Source organism: Chenopodium album, chromosome 3, assembly GCF_948465745.1.
Source record: "Chenopodium album chromosome 3, dcCheAlbu1.1, whole genome shotgun sequence".
In the NCBI taxonomy this organism is placed as follows: Eukaryota; Viridiplantae; Streptophyta; class Magnoliopsida; order Caryophyllales; family Amaranthaceae; genus Chenopodium; species Chenopodium album.
In genome coordinates this window covers 64,035,451-64,057,501 of record NC_137836.1, presented here as the reverse complement: position 1 = coordinate 64,057,501, position 22,051 = coordinate 64,035,451, and the positions used below count along the sequence as shown (strand labels likewise).

Below are 22,051 nucleotides of genomic sequence, written 5' to 3'. Positions count from 1 at the left end.
TAAGCTTATTTATTTGCACTTTTGTCCATATTTAATATGCATGTTTACTGACTTATTTCTTTGACAGTTCCCGCGCAAGGTGGTTTCGGCGATGGCACGATGTATAGATGCCTTCCGGAGCTAGCTTGTCCGGATGAGAAACGTGGCTACCTGTTGTCGGGACGACGCCGTTCAGGAGGTAGTCTTTCTTTCATATGTTTTTGCACTACCGCTTTGATTTGCCTTGTTTTTTATTTTAATTTCTTTTGCAGGGTCAGCCCATTCCTTCTCGTACCCGCACGAGACCTGAGGTGCGGAGGGATCCAGCGAGGTCTAGCTCGAGAAGTTGTCGTACTACTTCGGGAGGTAGAGGCGGTCGCTCTGAGGCTGCCCGTACTGATGTGGTAGAGGGCTCAGGTTCCTCCTCTAAGGGTGCTCATGCTGCGCCGGTAGGCCAGGGAGAGGCTACCTCAGCTCTTAGAGGTGGTGGGATATACGAGGTTGGCTCGTCATCGCAGTAGCCTCCGGAGCCTCAGCCTCAGATTGATCTCGGCTGGGCTGGTCCCACGTTGAGCTTTCCTCCTCCTACGGAGACTGGAGTTGATACTGGTGCTGGAGCTGGAGCAGGTGGAGAGGTTACTCCTCGTACGGCGGAGTTTTATAAGATTATGGGTTTGCCTCCCCCGGCGCCGTAGTTTCTACCTGTGCTTTTTACTTATTTATTTGACTTTGTATAGAACTTTGCCTTTTAGTTAGACTCATCATTTTTCTTTAGACATATTTTGTATATACATACTATTATGAGTTTATTTTATTTATCATGTTTTTTCATTTTTTAATATTATGATTATTATGTGCATGTTTGTGTGTGCAAGAAAGTGTGACAAATAATTTTGCGCAAAAATTCCGTCATTTTTATTATTGATGGAGGGTATCCGACTTTCTCCCCCAAAAGAAAAAAAAGGAAAAAATAAAATATTGGGTTTATAAAAACTTAGAAATTAGTTTAAATAAAATCCCAAAAAAGATAATATAATTAATATAATAGCTATATTAATTAAAAAAAAGAATAAAAATATATTTTAGAAAAAGATAAGGAAGCCGTAAAGTCATTAGCAGACTCGAATTAAGGTAAAAACGCGGTTTTAGAAAGCGCGTATGACGAGGCAAATTGGCGCCAGCTGGCGCCACGCGTTTTGGTGTGGCGCCAGGCGCTACACTTAGCGTTTGGCGCCAAGCTTTGGCGTTTAGCGCCAATAGCAGCGTCAGGCGCCAAATAGCGCTGACTCCGTATCCTTCCCAGATTAAAACTGCTCCGATTTCGTGCATAAATAGCCCTCTGCTCAGCCGATTATTTTCATAATTTCAGCAAATAAAATAATTCTTAGCTTTAGAAAAATAATATCATGTCTCTAGTCACCAAAACTTTTACCCAATACACCCATGAATGGTGTCGGTCTCTTAATGCCAAAGAAAGAAAAGAATTAGATGTGTTCCACTTGGGGGGAATTTATGGTATCAAAGGGGTAGATCTTGACTTAGATTTTATTCATACCGCTCTATAATATTGGGATGTTGATACTCACTGCTTTAGAATAGGGTATGATGAAATTATCCCTTTGCCGGAAGAAATCGGTGCTATTTTAGGTTTCCCTGCAATAGATCTTGTAGTAATCACAAGGATAGATGCATATTATTATAAAGACTTTGAACGCTTCTTTAATTTAAAAGAAAGGGATTTATCAAAAATAGTAGATGGCAACATAGTTAATTTGAAAGAATTTGCTCGCCATTATTTTGATAAACCTCACTCCGAATCTTTTCATCTTTATAGAAGAAGGGCTTTCTTATTTTGTATGCTTAATCAATTTTTTCTTGCTAATGGTAAAAATAATGAGGGTCAATCAATTATAACCACCGTACTAGAACAAATTGAATCAGGGAGAAATCCAATGCCATTGATAGTTGGAGAGACTATGATTAGTCTTGATGAATTGAAAAGGAACCCAAAAACACCTTTTTAAGGCTCTCCAATTTTGTTACAGGTAGAAAAATAATATTTTTAATTACAGAAATCAAAAAATATATTTTTGTATAGTAATAATAATTTATTTTCATTGCAATTTTTTTACAGATGTGGCTAATGGAAAGGCTGGAATTAATTAGCCCTCCAGACAATATTGAGAAGTACACTCCGGATTGTTTCGTGAGGAGGAAGAAACGCTTCTCTAAGATGGGGCGCCATGAATGGAAGAAAGTCTTCGAATCCTGCAACTTTTCCATCAAGTGGGTCATCCCTTGGTGGAAAATAGAAAGGATGGTTGGTGTCAACAAGCAACCTTTCTGCCATCTTCCAAGTTTGTCCCGTATGACTTATTACTATTCCTGCAGGGTAAAAAGAAAATACGACTTACTTCAGAATATTCCATCCGGAGATCTTCGTCCTCCCTACGAGTTCCCTGTCTCTCAGGAAGTAGACAAATTTGATACTTATTGGAGTGCCAGACCTCTATGGGAAGTAATTACCCAAAAGGTTCCTCCTTCCTTGCCCAATGATGTGAAGAAGTGGCTGCTGAAGAAGCCTTCAAAGGACTTGAAGAAAAATCAGGGTAAAACTGATGTGAAGAGTCGTCTAGGTGACAGGGTGATTCCTGCTAAGGAACGCTTAGGTGAAAGAATTGAGTTCAAAACACCTACAATGCCTAGGAAGAAAAGTACTACAAAAGATAAGGGGAAAAGGAAAGTTGACTCCACAGAGAAAAAAGCTTGGGTAGAAAAGAAGCATGAAGTCCTAGCTGAAGGGGAAACTATCTACTCTAAGATTGAATGTAGGTCCTCTAAAGGATTCCTACTAGCTAAGGTTATGGATGAGGAGGAGGAAGCAGACAAAAAATGGAAAAGGGCTAGGAAAGAAAAGGAAGATTAGGAGCATTGCTTAATTTTCAATTATTAGACTTAGTTTATATTTTTTATTTAAAGTTAATTTATTTAAGCTTTATTTAAATTCCATCAATAATGTAATTTTATTTTATTAATGAAATTTCAGCTTTTAATTAAATTATTTACTTTAAATTTATTTTATTAAAGCAATGAAAACCGAAAAAAAATTAATATTCCAGAAATTCTTCGAGTACGGAAATCGAAAATTTTCCGAAAAAACACCGAAACATTCCCAGAATTTAACTGTGAATTGGCGCCACGATTTCGGTACTGGCGTCGGTCACGATAGTCTGGCGTCAGGCGATGGTGTCGTCTTCTGGCGCTAACGGTCTTCAGCTGGCGCCAGAATTTTTTCTACGACGCCGATCTTCTGTCGAATTTTTAATTAATTAATTCTGGCCTACGTATCCTTTCTTAAGGAATCAGGCCAAACGTAGCTCTCTTGAGTATCCTACTCAAGTAATTATGGGTAGTATTTCTTAAGTTGGTCAAGATTTGTCATGTTCGAGAACTCATTGCCATCCATGTCAGTTAGTTTTCCTGCACCCCCTGACAGGATTGTTTTGACAATGTAGGGTCCAGACCAATTAGGTCTAAATTTACCCCTTGGATCTAAAACATTTTTCCTTAATGCTTTTAACACCAAGTCTCCTACTTTTATGTTTCTTGTCTTAACCTTCTTGTTAAAATGTCTAGCCACACGACTTTGATAACACTGAGTGTAATGTAGAGCTTCTAGACGCTTTTCATCGAGTAGAATTAGCTCTCCATATCTTGCCCTAGTCCATTCGACTTCATCGAGTTTACTCTCTAATGCAATGCGTAGAGATGGAATTACTAGTTCGACAGGTTGTACGACATCCATTCCATATACCAAGGAAAATGGCGTATTTCCTGTTGATGTGCGAATTGACGTGCGGCAACCCCACAATGCGAAGTGAAGTTTGTCATGCCAATCCTTATAATTTTCCGTCATTTTCTCGATGATAGTCTTCCTCGACTGCTCCATTTGCTTGAGGTCTGTAAGGGGAAGAATGATAATGTTGAATGCCAAATTTTTGTAACAATTCTTCACATTCGGCTTAAAAGTGAGTTCCATTGTCACTTATCATTTCATGTGGGACTCCATATCGACAAATAATATTTCTTTCGATAAAGAGTGCTACATGTTTTGCAGTGAGTTTAGCGTATGATTGCGCTTCGACCCACTTTGTGAAGTAATCAATTGCTACTAGGATATATTCGTGACCTCTTGTTCCTGGGGGAGTGATTTTGTCGATGATGTCAATTCCCCATGTAGAGAATGGCCATGGCGACGTGTAGGTGTAGAGCAAGGATGGAGGAACATGTTGTAAATTGGCATAGATTTGGCATTTAGGGCATCTTTTTACATATTGATGGCAATCCCTATTCATTGTAGTCCAATAATATCCTTTTCGCATTATCTTTTGGACTAACATTTTGCCATTTTTGTGCGTGCCACAGATTCCTTCGTGGACTATTCTCATTGCTCTTTGTGCATCCTTTTTTCCTGCACATAAGAGAGCTCGAACCTTAGGTACCCTTTTATGTAGCTCGTTTTCTATGAGTACATATTGGGAAGCCAAGAGTCTTAATGCTCGTTTTGCTCTTTTGTCAGCGTGGGGAGGGTATTCTCCTTTGGTGACATAATTGAGTATGTCTGTGTACCACATTTCTTCTTCTTCTTCTTCTTCTTCTTCTTCTTCTTCTTCGTCTTGGACTACTTTGTCGTCTTCTATAGCCTAGATGTATGCTGGTTTGTGCCTTTTCTCTATAGTCAGAGGCATTTGCTCGATTTCCGTGGGAATCCTAACCATTGAGGCTAGTCTTGCCAAGGCATCAGCAAATTGATTTTCTTCCCTAGGTAGGTATGTGTACTCTACCTTCTCTAACTGATCAGTAAGAGTTTCCAGATAGGTTTGGTAAGGGGCTAGACTTTCGCTCCTTACTTTCCATCTTTTAGATATTTGATTGATAATTAAAGAAGAGTCTCCGAATATCCTTAACTTTTTTACTCCCAATGCCAAAGCTGTTTCAAGGCCTATCACGCATGCTTCATATTCAACAGCATTGTCGGTAACGTCGAAATCGAGTTTTATGGAGATTGGAACATGCTCTTCTTTAGGTGATACTAGTAATACTCCAACGCAACATCCCTTTTTGTTTGAGGCTCCGTCGAAGTACAAGGTCCAAGTATCATCTTTAGTAACCATTAAGTCTTCATCTTAAAATTCATTATCTTGTATTGGCGTCGAGTCTTCTATTGGAAAGTCTGCTAGAAAGTCTGACACCACAGATCCTTTGATAGCTTTTTGTGGCATAAACCGTACATTAAACTGGGATAAATTGACTATCCATCTCGATATGCGTCCATTGAGTGTAGATTTCTCAAATATATACTTGAGTGGATCTTATCGGGAGACTACAAAAACGGTATGCACTAGCATGTAATGTCTTAACTTGGTTGTGGCCCACACTAAGGCGAGGCACAACTTCTCAAGTGGTGTATAACGTGATTCGTATTCGAGCATCTTCTTGCTTAGATAGTAGATTGCGTTTTCTTTGCCTTCTACTTCTTGTTCTAGCATAGCTCCCATTGTCTCTTTGGTAACCATCAAATATAACCTAAGAGGTATTCCGGGAAGTGCTAGTGCTAATACGGGAGGATTTTCGAGATAGGCTTTGATCTTTTCAAAGGCTTTTTGACACTCGTCATCCCATATTACTGGTACATTCTTATTGAGCTTTTTAAAGAATGGTTCACATATTGTCGTCAATTTTGATATGAACCTACTTATGTATTGCAACCGGCCAATAAATCCTCGAATCTGTTTCTCGGTTTTGGGAGGTGGCATTGACATGATTGCTTTGATCTTGGTTGGGTCTATCTCTATTCCTCTAGAGCTTATGACATAACCCAAAAGTTTGCCTGAGGTGACTCCAAAAGCGCACTTAGATGGGTTCAACCTCATATTATATTTTCTAAGCCTTTCGAAAAATTTCCTTAAGGCTACTTGATGGCCTGGACGGTCTTTTGATTTTACAATCATGTCGTCGACATATACTTCGACTTCTTTATGCATCATGTCATGGAGTAAGGCAGTTGTTGCACGTTCGTAAGTAGCACCCGCGTTTTTCAACCCGAATGGCATTACCGTGTAGCAGTAAGTGCCCCATGGTGTTATGAAGGTTGTTTCTCCATGTCTTTTTCTGCCATGAGGATCTGATTGTAACTTGCGTACCCATCCATAAATGAGAGAACCGTATGATTTGCCGTGTTATCTACCAGAATGTCCATGAGTGGTAAAGGGAAGTCGTCCTTTAGACTTGCCTTATTTAGATCTCGATAGTCGACACACATTCTTACCCTTCCATCTTTTTCGAAACTGGGACGACGTTGGCGATCCATTCAGGGTATTTAGATACCTAGATGAAACCTGCAGTTATTTGTTTTTGGACTTCTTCTTTTATTTTGAAAGCTACGTCGGGTTTCATTCGACGTAACTTTTGTTTTACAGGTTTCATTCCTGGAATTAGTGGTATAGTGTGTTGAGCTATTTCTCTATTAATGCCTGGCATATCTTCGTATGACCAAGCAAATACATCGATAAATTCTTTAAGTAAGTTAATTAAATCGGTTCTTTCTTGTTCATTAAGTGTTAATCCGATTTTAACTTCTCTTTTATTGGATGAATCATTTGAGATATCAACCGTTTCAGTTTCTTCAATTACCGGTGTTTTCTTTTCGAGTGTTTCCATTGCTTTAATAATTTCTTTGTCTTTTTCATTGTTAGTTAAGCAATGCTCATTATCTTGGGTTAGAGAAGAACACAAGAAATAAGGAGAAGAACAAATATTATTATTGTAGACACCCATTTGTGTCTCCCCAAAACCAAACCCGGTGATGAGTACCTTTCAAGTCGAATCATAATCGAATGAAGCGAAATTGTGGAAAGTTTAGTGTTGCGGATAGTTTTAATTTCTTTTCTTTTCTCTCTGTTTTGAAAACTTATTTTAAGAAAGCAGTCAATCCAGTTTGGTTGGTCCATGATATGGGTCTAATAGTAGTGTAGTTCGACAGGGCTTGCAAAGACCTTTCCAACGATATATTATAAGCCCAATTCTGATGAATATTGAGGAAGTTATGGCCAATTTACTAAACTGGGCCCGGTCTGAGCCTTATGTACGGCTCAATGATCTAGGGGAGGGCCTAATATGATTTATCATTCCTAATGTAATTAGAAATGGTTTTAGTCTTCTAGTTTCTTCTAGAAGGTTCTTTTCATTCCTAATTCAATTAGCATTGATAAATTGACTTTTGTTGACTTTTCAGAGTTTTAATTAAAATCAAAGAACATTTTTGAGGAAAAGATACGATTTTATCCTCCTATACGGCAAAATTTATCTGATATCAGAAAACGCGTCAAAAACAGGATTAGCGCCTAACGCCAGGCATTAGCGCCTTGCGCTAATGTTGGCGCCTGGCGCCAATGGCCAGCGTTGGCGCCAATCTCGTTTTTCGTGCGCCAATGCTCTGTTTTGTTAATTTTATCTTTTTGGATGATTTTCTCTATAAATAACGTATTAAAAACTCCGTTTTCATTCATCAACAACAAGTTTTCAATTATAATTCACCTACAACCAGTTTTCATTCGCAATCGTCAATTCTCTCATTCTCTTTAATCATTCACCATCTTTCTCTTTTTTAAACTTGCTTTTTATATAAAAAATTCCGCATTCATTAGATTTAGAAGCACCTAGGCATATTCGAAGTTGCCTTCGCCCTATACGTGAAAGGTTTAATTTCTGAGGGTTTGGTCCCAAATCTCTCTTTCAATTATTTAATTTAATTGTTTTGATTTTATTATTTTCCTTGAAGTTACTAACGTGTGTATTTTGTTATTAGAAAGAGGTACGAGGCATCAAAGTAAGTGCTTTAATGTTTTTATTGATGTTATGATATCGAATTCATGCTGAGATTGTTATTTTGATTCCTAGTATAATGTCTAGGGTAATTTTAATATCAAGTATGATTAAAAGTGCGATGCCTTTTATGTTCTTCCTAATATTTATGATTGTTAGTATCATGTTTGCGCTAAAAGCTTTGATTTTTATTGCTTAGTGACATGTTAGGGTTTGTTATTAATCTTGTTAGTATCATGCCTAGGATCTTGCTACGCTTTGACATGATTATTGTTATTATTAATATGGTTGTTATTATAATGATTATTATTATGATTATACTTTATGATTTATGATTAATAATTGTTATAATTTATGATGATTATATTTTATTGCTATAATTATTATTATGTTGCTTGATATTTACATTTATTTTTATTGCTTGATCACGCCTTTTATGCATGTTTAAAGGGAATTTGTACTTGTAATCACGCTTAATAAGATATTTATTAATCTTTTTTAGGGTTAATTATGATTATAATTCAAGTGATCACCAATAATAGTTTTATTTGTGCATTAATATTCAACCAACATAGATAAACAGGTTTAGGGTTAACCTATTGATTGTATGTTAGTCAAAAAGCGCACATGAATATGATCAGAACAAAGTAGAGGCCTATTATTAGGGCAGGTTCAATCTCTTTTAGGTTGGATTGGTACCTTCATCCCCGAACCCTTATTTGGTTAAAGACCTTATGGATTTGTTGATCTCTTGGATCGTTAAGGGGTGTATCCTTCACCCTGTGAACGGTTTACAAGTTCCTAAAACTTGTTGGCGACTCTTTTGCTCTCTATCTTCTTCCCTTTTGGACGACACCATACTTTAGTGTATGATCACAGTGGGGTTCAAGCAAGGGGGTTAACGCTTGAAATTTATTCCCTACAATTATACTCTAAGATCATTATATCAAAGAGTGATATGTCCTCAGGGACATGATCACTAACTATTCTAGGTGAAGAAATAGAGGGGGGAGGTGTTACTACTAAAGACCTAGATAACTCTATAGGGAGAGACTCCGACTCAGACTCTTGACTTAGACGACTCTTCAAACATTGGTCCTTGCCCTGTCATGATGGATATTTTTCTTTCACTTAGAGTAGTCACCTTGATAGTCTTGCGCCACCCTTGTAGTGATCCTTCAGCTGGAGTGATAAGCTTTGAGGGATTGAAGCTTTCGCTTTGTAAGACTGTTTGAATGAGCATGGAGTTATCCTCTCTGTAAGTTGGCTCATTCTTTTCTCGCCCAAATAGTAATCCCATGAAGTTAAAGTCAAAGCATGGGGGTGCTTTCTCCTTATGGACAGGAGTTGGGATTTCATCTGTGAAATAACAATCAAAGAAAATCTCAAATCCCGGTTGCCTTATGCCGTTTACAACAAATGGCTCGGGAAATTCATGACATAGATAGTCCTCTCCTTCTTTTATAAATTGACCATTAAGTGTAAGAGGATACTGATCCATTGGGATTGCTTTCTTTTGAGTGCGAGTGTCTGTACGTGCCTTTGATTTTTCCTGGGCTCGCTTGAGATCTTTCCAAGTCGGTTCGAAACCAAGTCCGAAAGTGTCTAACTTAGGGAGGTCAGGTGACTCCAGCGATTTTGTTATTCCTTTCTTCTTTCCTAGGGTCATCCCAGGAAAATTTCCTTGTTTCTTAAGAATAGAATTTACAACCATGTTGGAATGGGGGTCAAGGCAGAGACGGGTCCTTTCATCCTCCTGGATTAAGGAGACCTCTTCATTAAAGCCCCATAAGTCTTCATCATCCTCGTCGTGCTCCACGTTAATGATTATTTGATTTTCTATAGACTTGATCCTCATAGGCGAAGCATCGATGGTGATAGGAATTCCCCCAACTATGGCTTTTACTTGTTGGTGGAGAGATGAGGGGACGACCTTTAGGTCATGAAGCCAAGGGCGTCCCAACAGTAGATTGAATGAAGCTTTAATGTCTACTACTTGGAAAGTAGTAGCATGTTCTATTGCTCCCGCCGTTACATTCATGGTAATTTTACCAAGAGCTTGACGACGAGTGTTGTCTTAGGCCCTTATTCCTTGTGTAGACGGAGTTAAATCTTCATCCCTTATGCATAGCATCCTCGCAGTTCTAAGTGGACAGACGTTGATTGCCGATCCATTGTCTACAAGAGTCATAGGGACGTTCATTCTCTTGCAAACTATCGTGAGGTTTAATGCCTTGTAATGTTTGTCACCTTCCGGAGGTAAATCCTTGTCAGAAAAGGTGATCAAATTAATTGGACTAGGAAGTTCACTCGTGAGGAAGTTAGCCAACCCCTCAGGAGTAGTGTCATAATCTATCCCTATTTTGTCCAAGGCATTCATTACAGCCAACCTATGCTCTCGAGATGTCGCCAAAATTTTCCATACGTTCATTTCAACTTTTGTTTTCTTAAACTGTTTGACGATATCATTATCTTCAATGATAGGTATGGGAACTTGTTGCGTAGTTGGCATGGGTTGTGTTGAAACGAGAGGTTGCATTCTCCCAGATCTTGTGTGGACGTCTATCGATGAGTCTTCCTCAGCCCAAAAGTCATCCATGGCGTATGACACAGACGGTGGAGATCCTACTATATCTTTTAAGTAGACATCATCTTCATCACTATCCCAAACTCCATTAATGGTTGCATCATCTTCTTGTGGAACTTAGACTAGTTTCTTTTCATCAGTCATTTTGTGAATTAAATCCTTAAATTTAAAACAGTTTTCGATAGTGTGGCCCCCTTATTGATGATACTGACAGTATTATCTATCTGTCCTTTCAATGATTCGAATGCTCTCGGTTCGAGAGGTTTGATCTCGCCACTCTCGGAGAGCATTTCGAACATTTGTACATATGGGATCCCAATTGGAGTGTAGATTCTATTACTCTTCTTGGGTTTTTCAGTGATTTGTAAAGGAAAACGCTTTGCCTCATAAGTCGTTCCTATGGGTGTGAATTCTCTCTTAGGTACATCTTTCGGGAATGGAATCTCGTCATATTTCTGCTGAAGTTCCTTTATAGCCTTGAGAGCTTCACGTAGCAAATGCGATCCTTCCATCATAGACAGTGTGATCAATTGTATATCTTCTTTACTTGCTGGTTTTGGAAGGTTATCCATGGCGTCGAAAAAGATCTCCTCGTCTTCTTCAATGGAAAGGGTTTCTTTGACAGGTTTAATGAGAGACGAGGGGTCATAAACGCGTTGTCAATTCAAAGCCATTTTTTCTCAAACAAAACAAAGAGAACAAAAACAAATCAAAAGAAAATATATACAATGGACTAGTCTCAATAAGATAACATAACAATAATGGAAGCCGTTCCCCGGCAACGGCGCCAATTTGACAAGGGAATAAACGCGTCGTCAATTGTCTATCCCTAGATCAAATACAATTTATACATCCTAAACAAACCTAATACGAGTATAAGGCAAGCATAGGGGTCGAACCACAGAGAACGGTAAACACCACCAAATGTTATCGACAATTAAGCTAGTCCGGAATAGGGGATAAATAAACTAAAGTCTAAAAATGCTAAAACAAGAAATAAAACATTAAGGCACCAAGGGAAATGGGTAGGTGAAGTTGACGCTTGACCATATAATAACAAAGTAGCATATCAATGGTAAACTAAACATGCATGAATACCGAAGTAAAAGGTCCAATCTAGCCGCCTTCCGGGGTCAATTGGCTTCTCCTAACATAGCCTCTATGTTTCCACATTAGAACCATATACTAGGAGGTACTATTAAATAACAATCGATAGTAATGAATCTCAACTAAGTCAACTTCCGTTACTTGTTAGTAAAGACTCATCTTTGATCAACTAACAATGTGCACTTGCAAGAAAGACCAAAGAATATCAAGCATGCAAAGACTTTAATCACCATTAACATAACCCCAACATTAAAAGCATGAACAATTAGCAACTACACCATCCCCACACCCTTGGCTAGATAACTACTCACAAATCATGTTGAAAACAATATCAATCATCAAATCAATAAGCATCAACATGATTAATAAGAAAAGAAGAAAAATAAAAGCAAATAAACAAAATCAAGAACAAAGGTAAAAAAAAAGAGTAAGAAATTGCTCATTAATTGAAGATGAAGGTCTACAAAGGATTGAACAAGCTCCTTCTTCAAAATTCAAGTTCATTAATGAAGAAAACCTCACTTTCTCTCTCTACCAATGAAGGCTAACCCTAACCTAACCTAAAACTAAAAACTAATTAGAGAGAGGAATAGATAGTTATTGAATGTTTTTCAATTACCCCAAAAAATGGGTATTTATACTAACTTAATAAAACTAGGAAAAATTGAAAAAGAAAATAAAATAAAATAAATTAAAAGGAAAAGTAAAAATAGAAAACTAAAATAAGAATAAAAAAATAAAAGAATGAAAATAAGAAAAAGAGAAAAGAAAACAAAGAAAATAAAAATAAAAGAAAAGAAAAATAAAAATCGAATAAACCCACAAATCCCCACCAAACCATCAGCTACCCCATTCCCCCTTTCTTCTTCGAAATTGGCTGCTCTGATTTTTTTTTTTATCATCATACCACCATCATCAATGGCTCAAAAAATCATCATCGACATCTTCATCAACCAGCAATCAATCAAGGCCGTTTAATTTTCATTAAAACTCGCGTGAGAAGCTTGTGAGACTCCTCTTCGAATAACAAAACCCCCAAAGTCTCTGACTCGAAGTTCGGCCGAACACTCATTGATTTGCTCGAACTTGATTAATTTGCTAATTGTTCTGATTTTTGGGTCGATTGGTGGTTTGAGTAGTTGCGGTATGGGAGGTGTATTGGTGTGGGTTTGGTTTGGGGTATGGTTGTTGCGGCAGCTGTGCGGTGGTGTGATTGCTGTTGTTGTGTGTGGTGGTGAATTGCAGGCTGGAGGTATGGTTGTTGTTGGTTTGTGGGAACGGTGGGTTGTTGCGGCTGGTGGTGTATTGGTTGCGGCAGATCTGTGCGGTGGTGTGAGGGTGGCTGCTGTTGTGTGTGGTGGTGAATTTCGGGCTGGAGGTATGGTTTTTGTTGGTGTTGGTGGTGTTACGGGGTGAAGCAGAGGCTGTTGTAGTTAGGGTCGCGGGTTGATTGAAAAGAATTGGAGGTGGTTTTTGTGGTTGTTGGCGTTGTGGCTGGTGGGAGCAGGGGAGTGCATGATGGTGTTGTTGTTATTGGTGAATTGGTGGCTGTGAGTGGTGGAGTTGCGTGATGGTTTTGTTGGGTGAAGTGCGGTGGCTGGGTATTGGTGTGTGTGGCTGTTGTTGATGTTGCAGTTGCTGTTGGTGTGTGTTGCGGTTGTGTGTGATTTGTGAGTGGAAAGCAGGGAGCAGCAGGGGAGGTGAGGTGGTGTTGTGTGGTGAAGGATAATGAGGGAGGGTGGTGTAGTTTAAGCTGGCAGCAACAGGGCAGCAGCTTTAGAACAAATTTGTGCCTCGAATCCCGGACTTTGAACTCGAACACAACTTTAAAACCCGAAACACCAAACTCGACCTACAACAAAAACACGAGGGCATTATCAAAAGACAAAATAAAATAAAATAAAAATCAAATAAATAACAAAATAAACTTAAAACTAAAAAAAACTAAACAAAAATATACAAGCAAAGAAAGTGAAATAAAATAGACTCAAAACCAAATAAAATAAATAAAAGTAAGTTAGAAAACTTTCAAGGAAAAAAAAAGAACGAAATATAACAAATCAAAAGCAAATAAAATACGAAAATAAACTAAAAACTACGAAAAGAACTAAAACACGACAAAATTACTAAAATAAACTAGAAACTTTATTAAAGAGAAAACAAGAGAAAGAAAGGAAAAATAAGATAAAAAAAACACGAAAATGACTCTAAAACTACTCCCTAAGAGTGACATAAATGTCACTCATCACCTTCCTTTCTTGACCACGCGCTCTAATTTAAACCATTTTGCGTTTTAATTACTTGACTCAAATCAACTTGACTTTACGGTTTTAAAAAGGAAAATAAAAAATGAGTGCATATTATTACGCAAAATATGTGTATATTTTTTAGGGAACTAACTATAGTTTTTAAATTGGAGGATTAATATCCAACTTACCCCCCCTAAAAAAATGACGGAAAAAACGCGCATGCAAGACTCTCTGAGACATGGTCAAAGTGTGTGTATTGGTGTGTGCGTTGAGTGTAAGTGACATGTTTGGACTCTTGTGTAAGACCATGGGACTTAGTGCCTAAACTCAATTAATGACTCGAAAAAGTATTATTGACAGTAAATTAACCAAATTAGTTAGAAAATTGGTCAATTAGACACTAGGTGATGACTCGACAAATAATCCGAACTGTCGGCAAAACGACAGGACTGGCGTTGCACTGTGCAGTGTAGCGCCAGACGACAGAGATGTCGCCAGGCGCCACACTCCACAGAGTGGCGCTATAGCTCATATTTTGGCGCCAATGCTGGAACTTCAATCTGAGACTGTTTTCGGTGTTATTAATCAACAGGGGTATGCCTAAAGTCGTACTAGGTCAATTCTGATTAAAATATTAGACTTTATTTACTCAAATTAATTAATAAATTAATTAATTAGCCAAAGTTCTTTAAGTCATTAATTTATTAAATCTCAACACAAGTCAAACAAACGATTAAGAAAACATATATATACACAACAAATAATGCACAATTAGTCAAGTAGGCACAATATGATGCAATGAGTTTGCAACCGAACCATGGTTCTAGTTCTCTAAAGTTCGGGATATGGTTTAGTCAATAGAGGGTCCATGGCTAATTGTCCGGATGCACCGCGCAGAAGCCTAACCGTGAAGGGTTGGCGCGAGTGGATGGGACATCGCGAGTTTTAGAAAAAACTCGCTTCCATGGTTTGGTGAATTCAACATTCTCGGATGTACCCTTTGTTGCTCAGAGTGTTCAATCAGGTAGATGGAGCATGAATTCCAAGAGGGTTATTTCCATATGTAGAACACATATGGGTTTCAGAAAAGTGAGGAAAAACTCAATCAAGAAGTAGGATCGAGCAAACAATACGAAAAACTGGTCGAAATTAGAACGCATATTTCTGGCTCGGTATTGGAAGAATTTGGCGCCAGCAAACAGAGGTTGTGGGGAATATTTCAAGCGTTAATCCCCTAGCTTGAATCCCACTGTGATCATACACTAAAGTACGGTGGCGTCCAAAGGGAAAGAAGATAGAGCAAAAAAGTCGCCAACAAGTTTTATAAGGAACTTGTAAACCGTTCACGAGGTGAAGGTTACACCCCTTTAACAATCCAAGAGATCGTCAACTCCATAAGGTCTTGAACCAAATAGGGTTCGGGGATGAAGGTACAAATCCAATCTAAAAGAGATTGAACCTGCCCTAATAATAGGCCTCTAATTTATTCAGATCGTATTCATGTGCGCTTTCTGACTAACGTGCAATCAATAGGATTAACCCTAAACCTGTTTATCTATGTTGGTTGAATTTAATGCAGAAATAAAACTATTATTGGCGATCACTTGAATTATAATCATATTAACCCTAAACAAGATTATTAATTATCTTATATAAGCATGATTACAAGTACAAATTCCCTTTAAACATGCATAAAAGGTGTGATCAAGCAATAACAATAAATATCAAGCAACATAATAATAATCAATAATAATAATTATAACAATCTTAAAATTAATCATAATAATTAAAATTATAAAAATAATCATGAATCATGTTAAAGCATAATAATAGCAAGATCCTACGCATGATACTAACAAGATTAATAACAAACCCTAGCATGTCTCTAAAAAATAAAGATTATATATTTAACCCTAACATGATACTAAAAATCATAAATATTAGGAAGGAAAATAAAAGGCATCATAACAATCATACTTAGTATTAAATTTACCCTAGACATGATACTAGGAATCATAATAACAACCTAAGCATGAACTCTATATCATAACATCAATAAAAATCATTAAAGTACTTACTTTGATGCCTCGTACCTCTTTCTAATAACAAAATACACACGTTAGTAACTTCAAGGAAAATAATAATCAAAACAATTAAATCAAATTAAATAATTGAAAGAGAGATTTGGGACCAAACCCTCAGAAATTAAACCTTTCACGTCTAGGGCGAAGGCAACTTCGAATATGGCTAGGTGTATCTAGATCTAATGAATACGGAATTTTTATATTTGAGAGAAGCTAGTTTAGAAAAAAGAGAGAGAGAGAGACACTACTACAAAAAGAGTGATTTTTGGACGCAATTGGTTCGACGCTGTTGAAGTGGCGTCAGTCTATATTTTTTGGTTCCGTTTTTTTGCGACGCTTTTTGTAGTCGAAAATTTTCTCGACACTTAAAAGCGTCGAGAAACTCACGTGCATAGCACGTGAGTAAAGTTGCCCGCAATTTTGAATTTTTTAAAGAAAATAATCAGCGGGTTTATTTTCACCCTCATTCGAAATAGCTTAGGTTCCCAATTAAACTGCCCATCTATTCATTCTGCTCTCCTCTAAACTCCATCATCACTCTCATCAGCGACCAAAAAAATCACAAATTTTAGGTTAATTTCTGGGTTTTGCTTGCTAAATTTCAAGGAATTTAGGGTTTTGTGGCTCGTCATTTTCATAAATTAGAGGTACAATTTACAATTTGCTGAACAATATTGTTGCTAGGTGTATGTCTCTATCGTTTTTGGCACCTAATATATCACAATTCTCTAAATTTTCGTTAAAATTGGGAATTATTTGTTTGCATGTCTTCGATTTTGCGTTGGTGATGAAGAACAAGAATCAATCTCTTGTTGCGAGGTAATTTTTTGGCCTTAATTAGATAAATTAATTTCTTTTTATGTTGTTTTTTTTTTCGTGAATTCTGTTTTTGAATCCAAGTTTTCATGTTTCTTTTTTTTTTTTCAAATTGTTTTTTGGTTTTTGTTATGATTTTTATGGCGTTTTAGGGTTTTAGTTTGGAATGTTATGGGTTTTTTATATGAATATTATAGGCTTTGAATTTTCTGGTTTTTGATATGAATTTTGTAGGCTTTGAATTTTATGGGTTTTAGTTTGTAGGCTTTGAATTTTCTGGTTTTTGATATGATTACCGTAAAACAAACAATTGCTTCTGGTTCATCAATATGTAAAGGAAAATTCAGTACTTATATGGTGAAATATTTATTCAAAATCATTAAAGAAAAAATAAAGTTTTTATGTGATTCATCTGGAGGGGAAGAATTGTGGACCAAAAGTTAAAGTTGGTGATGCCAGCTTGAATGTGGAAGTGTTCCTGGGACTCATATGGTGTGATGTTTATTTTGGTAACGTTAATGGCATTTGGATTAGGCAGCTATTTTCGATTATGTAACGAAACAAATATCAATTATGAGCCAGCTATGGATAAAGTAGAGAGAGATATGTTAGTGATTTAATCCTTAATTAACCTTATAATATAGCTTTAAAATTTATTGATTGTTCTCTTTGGCAGTAGTTAGGTTTCGTTCAGTATCACTATCAATTTATTATTTCATCTATTTCTAAATAATTTGATAAATCAAATATGGTTTTTGATATGAATTTTATGGGTTTTTGATATGAGTTTTCTTGTTTTTAGCTCTTATTTTGGATCAAGAATCTGAAATATTGACAATTGCTTAATGGTGACAATTGCCTCTTAGAGGTAAAAGTAAGCAATGTATGAATTTACATAATTGACAGAAATTTATGTGCAGAAAGCTTACTTCTTAGGTGGAACACTGTTAAATAACTTGTCATAAATGATTTGCTTTATGTTTAAACAACTCTATGATGTTTGGAGGGAAGCATGAGGCTAAAATTTTTCTTTATAAACAGATATTTCCTTTGATGTTGTTGCAGCTGTAGATTTCTGGTTGAGAGTTACATTTCCCTTGTGGTTTTAGACAAGCCAAAGTTTATTAAGGTACGATTTTCATTGCATCAAACATCAATATATTCATAATCTTATCTGATTTTGTTATGGTTGAGTAATTGACAGTGAAAATGCAGCTGTACATCATCCTGAAAGTCTCAATTTTATACATTTTATATTTAGTCTATATATGCAGACCTAGTAGACTCCTACTGTTGTCTAACAAAGATAGATTACCAAAATGGATGTGTGTGAGTTAGTTGGATTTGAATAGCTTCATGCCTCGACTTACCTTTTTTTTTCACTATCTATGACACTACATGTAAGGCCGTGGACAATTGTATTAAGGAATTTTAGAATTGTTGCATTTTGTCTTTTTATGAGCTCTCACTCATTCCCTTGCCTAATACTCATGACCTGCTGCTGTATTGGTGCCTTGGTGCATGTTTTCTATTTAAAATCTATGTATATCAAGGGTTTAATGTTGTATATTCTATTAAAGCCAGTGGTTATGAATTTAGTGTTGTATACTCTATTTGTAAACTTTTTTTTGTTGTTGCATGTTTCTTTCTAATTTTCTTCTTTCACCCACAACAAGTTTGTAGGCTTGAATTACTTACTGTCATTGTTTTCGTTTGGCAATTAACTATATACTTCTTTGTAGACATGGATACTAGTTGGATTGATTTACCAAGAGGTGATCCTGGTTATTTTAAAGGTTGCATGAAATTCTTGGAACTTGCTAAAGAGACTCTTTTACCAAATACATGAGAAACTAAATGCCCATGTAATAAGTGCAAGTTAAATAAAACGAATTTTGTAGAAGAAGTTGGAGGGCATATTTTATTTTATGGTTTTTATAAAAACTATAGAAATTGGATATTTCATCGTAAAGATGAAGGGAGTAAGACCTATGATCTAAGTGATGATTAAGTGAATGCAGTAGGTCGAGATGATATGGACGGGTTACTAAGAGCAGCTTTTAGATTTAATACACAACAAACCGACAAAACTCAAGATCCATCATTTAATGAACAAAGTATTGAGGATGACAATTCATATGACATGGATGAGGGGTTTACCATTTATCGCGAGGTAGATGATGAGTATCAATCAACTTTCTCAAATGAAGAACAGGCAAAGTATAAAAATCTCATGGAAGCTTCTGAAAAAGGCCTATACGAGGGGTGTACTACTTTTTCGAAACTTTCATTTCTATTGCATTTGTTTCACCTAAAGTGTATGTTCCATTGGTCTGCAGAGTCATTTAATAAATTACTTGAAATTCTAGTTGACGCATTTCCCATTATTAAGGAGTTTCCATCGTCCTATTATGAAGGCATGAAGATAATAAATGATTTAGGGTTAGGATATGAGAAAATCCATGCATGTCCAAATGATTGCATGTTATATTGGGGCGAATTCGCAAATAAAAGTGAGTGTCATATATGCAAGACATCAAGGTGGAAAAATGTGAAAGGAAAGGAGGGTGATGTAAATGAAAAAGGAAAAGAAGCATGTAAGAAAGGCGAGGCAGCTAAAGTAATGCGGTACTTTCTCCTTATCCCTAGATTAAAGAGGCTTTACATGTCATCTAAAACTGCAGAGGACATGAGATGGCACTTTAATCGTAAGGATGATAAGATTCTACGACACCCTGCTGATGGCGAGGCCTGGAAAAAATTTGATGAAAAATATACAGAGTTTGTCGCTGATCCTCGCAGTGTTAGATTAGGCCTAGCGAGTGATGGTTTTAATCCATATCGTCTTATGAACACAAATTATAGTACATGGCCGGTGGTCCTCATTCCTTATAATTTACCACCATGGCTTTGTATGAAACCATCATCCTTTATTCTTTCTATAATTATTCCCGGTAAATTTGGTCCCGATATGGATATTGACGTGTACTTGCAACCACTAATCCATGAACTGAAATTATTGTGGGAAGGTGTTGATGCTTTTGATTCTTATAGTGGAAGCAACTTCAAACTGCGAGCAGCCCTACACTATACTATTAATGACTTTCCGGCTTATGCTATGCTGTCAGGTTGGAGTACGAAAGGCTACAAAGCTTGTCCTTCTTGCACTCATTATACTAATTCAAATAGATTTGGTGGCAAAATTATCTACCCTAGGTATCGAAAATGGTTGCCTATTGATCACCCATATCGTTCACAAGCTAATTTGTTTGATGGGAAAGAAGAATATGGTATTGCTCCGATTCGTACCAGCGGGACCGAAGTTTTGAAGCAACAAGAAGGGGTAAAGTATGTATATGGGAAGACAAATAAAGTTCCTAAAAAAAGAGGGAAAAAAGGTGCCAATGAACTTGATGATGATTGTGATCCCGATGGTGATCATATTCTTTGGAAAAAGAAAAGTACATTTTTTGAATTAGAGTATTGGGAGCATAATCCTCTTAGACATAATTTAGATGTTATGCACATTGAAAAGAATGTGTCCGATATTTTATTAGGAACTCTTTTAGATATGGATAATAGTAGGGATGATGAGAGTGGCAGAGAAGCCCTAAAGAACTTGAATATAAAACCTCATCTATGGATCGACCCTCAAGGTTACATCCCGCCGGCTGCATACACCATGTCTAACGAGGAGAAAGAACGATTTTTGAAAGTCTTGAAAAAGATGAAAGTTCTTGATGGATATGGATCTAATTTGCAAAGATGTGTGAATCTAAAGCAACGGAAACTTATTAATATGAAAAGTCACGACCATCATATTCTCATGCAAGATATCCTCCCGGTTGCTTTAAGGGCATCGAATGCCACAAGAGTTATTGACTTGCTTGAAGAGTTGTCTGACTTTTTTAAAAAGATATGTTCAACTGCTATAGATACAAGAGAATTAGATACCATTCAATCAAAGCTCGTGTTGACTCTTTGCAAGTTTGAAAAAGAATTTTTACCAACATTTTTTACAATCATGGTTCATCTACTAATTCATTTAGTGGAAAAGGTCAGACTAGGCGGACCGGTTCATTATAAATGGATGTATCCTGTTGAAAGGTACTTATTACTATTATAATTATAATTATAATTATTATTATTATTATTATTATTATTATTATTATTATTTTTTATTATTATTAATATTCTATTTATTTGTATTATTCAATTTTTAAATAATAATTTTCCTTATTCTTTCACATTCACATACAAAATCGTTACTATAATTCAAGGTACTTGGCCTTTTTGAAATCTCATGTAAGCAATAAAGCGCAACCGGAAGGATCTATAGCGGAAGGTTACCTTTTGTGGGAGACAATTGCATTTTGTTCGAGATATTTAGAAAGTGTTGGGACTATGTTCAATAGACCTAGAAGGAATGAGGATGGTGTATCAAACATTGATAACTATTTGTATAACTCTGGTGGTCGTGTTGTTAGAAAAAAAGAAAATGTCCGGTTGGATGATAGAAGTTTAAAGCAAGCTCATCGCTATGTTTTACTTCATTCCGATGAATTAACCCCGGTGCTCAAGTAAGTAGCTTTCTGAGTTTAGTTAAAGCGTCCAATATATACTTGTTACTAACATAAAATTTACAATCTCGATAGTGAGTTCTTAAAATTAAAGAGGCAAGAGAATGACGTTGGAGGTAGTCAAGCTGATGAATCTATTGAAAATCAGTGGATACTTGATGAATTTGCAGATTGGTTGCAAAGCAAGGTCATATGCTTTTACATTTAGGGTCTTTTTATTTTCATATTATATAACTTTCTAATTCTAACTTTATGATTCTCGAATTATAGGTCCATAATTTAGATGATAGCACGGTAGAAGGAAAGTTAAGAAAAGCCTTAGCCGGTGGCTTGAGTAACCGCGGGAAAAGGATGAAAAGTGTTATTATCAATGGTTACAAATTTGATATTGTGGATCGCGAGCGATTTCGAATAACTTAGAATTCAGGAATCATGGTGGAAGCAGAGGGTCACGAATATTATGGAAAACTCAAAGAAATTTTGGAATTAGATTATTATGGTTCTTATAAGGTTGTATTGTTTCGTTGTGATTGGGTCGATATCCGTAGGGGTATCAAAACAAATCCGAATGGAAGTGTTCGTATCAATTTCTCAAAGTTGATGCACACTGGGCGATTTTTGCGTGATGATCCATTTGTTTTCTCATCTCAAGAAAAACAAGTTTTTTATATTCAGGATGAGATACAAAAAGGGTGGTGTCATGTTGTGAAAACTAAGCCTAGGGACTTGTTTGATATACCTGAATAATTTGTTTAAAACTTTTAT

The 22,051-nt window shown here is 36.6% G+C and overlaps 1 protein-coding gene across 1 annotated transcript; it reads left to right on the top strand.

The window, feature by feature from the left end:
• Nucleotides 1-18,741: 18,741 nt before the first annotated feature.
• LOC145625208 (uncharacterized) lies at nt 18,742-21,706 on the top strand. Its single transcript, XM_081678284.1, has 5 exons — nt 18,742-20,104; nt 20,264-20,813; nt 20,987-21,286; nt 21,362-21,473; nt 21,557-21,706. Exons 1-5 carry the CDS (start codon nt 18,742-18,744, stop codon nt 21,704-21,706), a joined length of 2,475 nt encoding a protein of 824 aa, XP_081534410.1.
• Nucleotides 21,707-22,051: the final 345 nt, after the last annotated feature.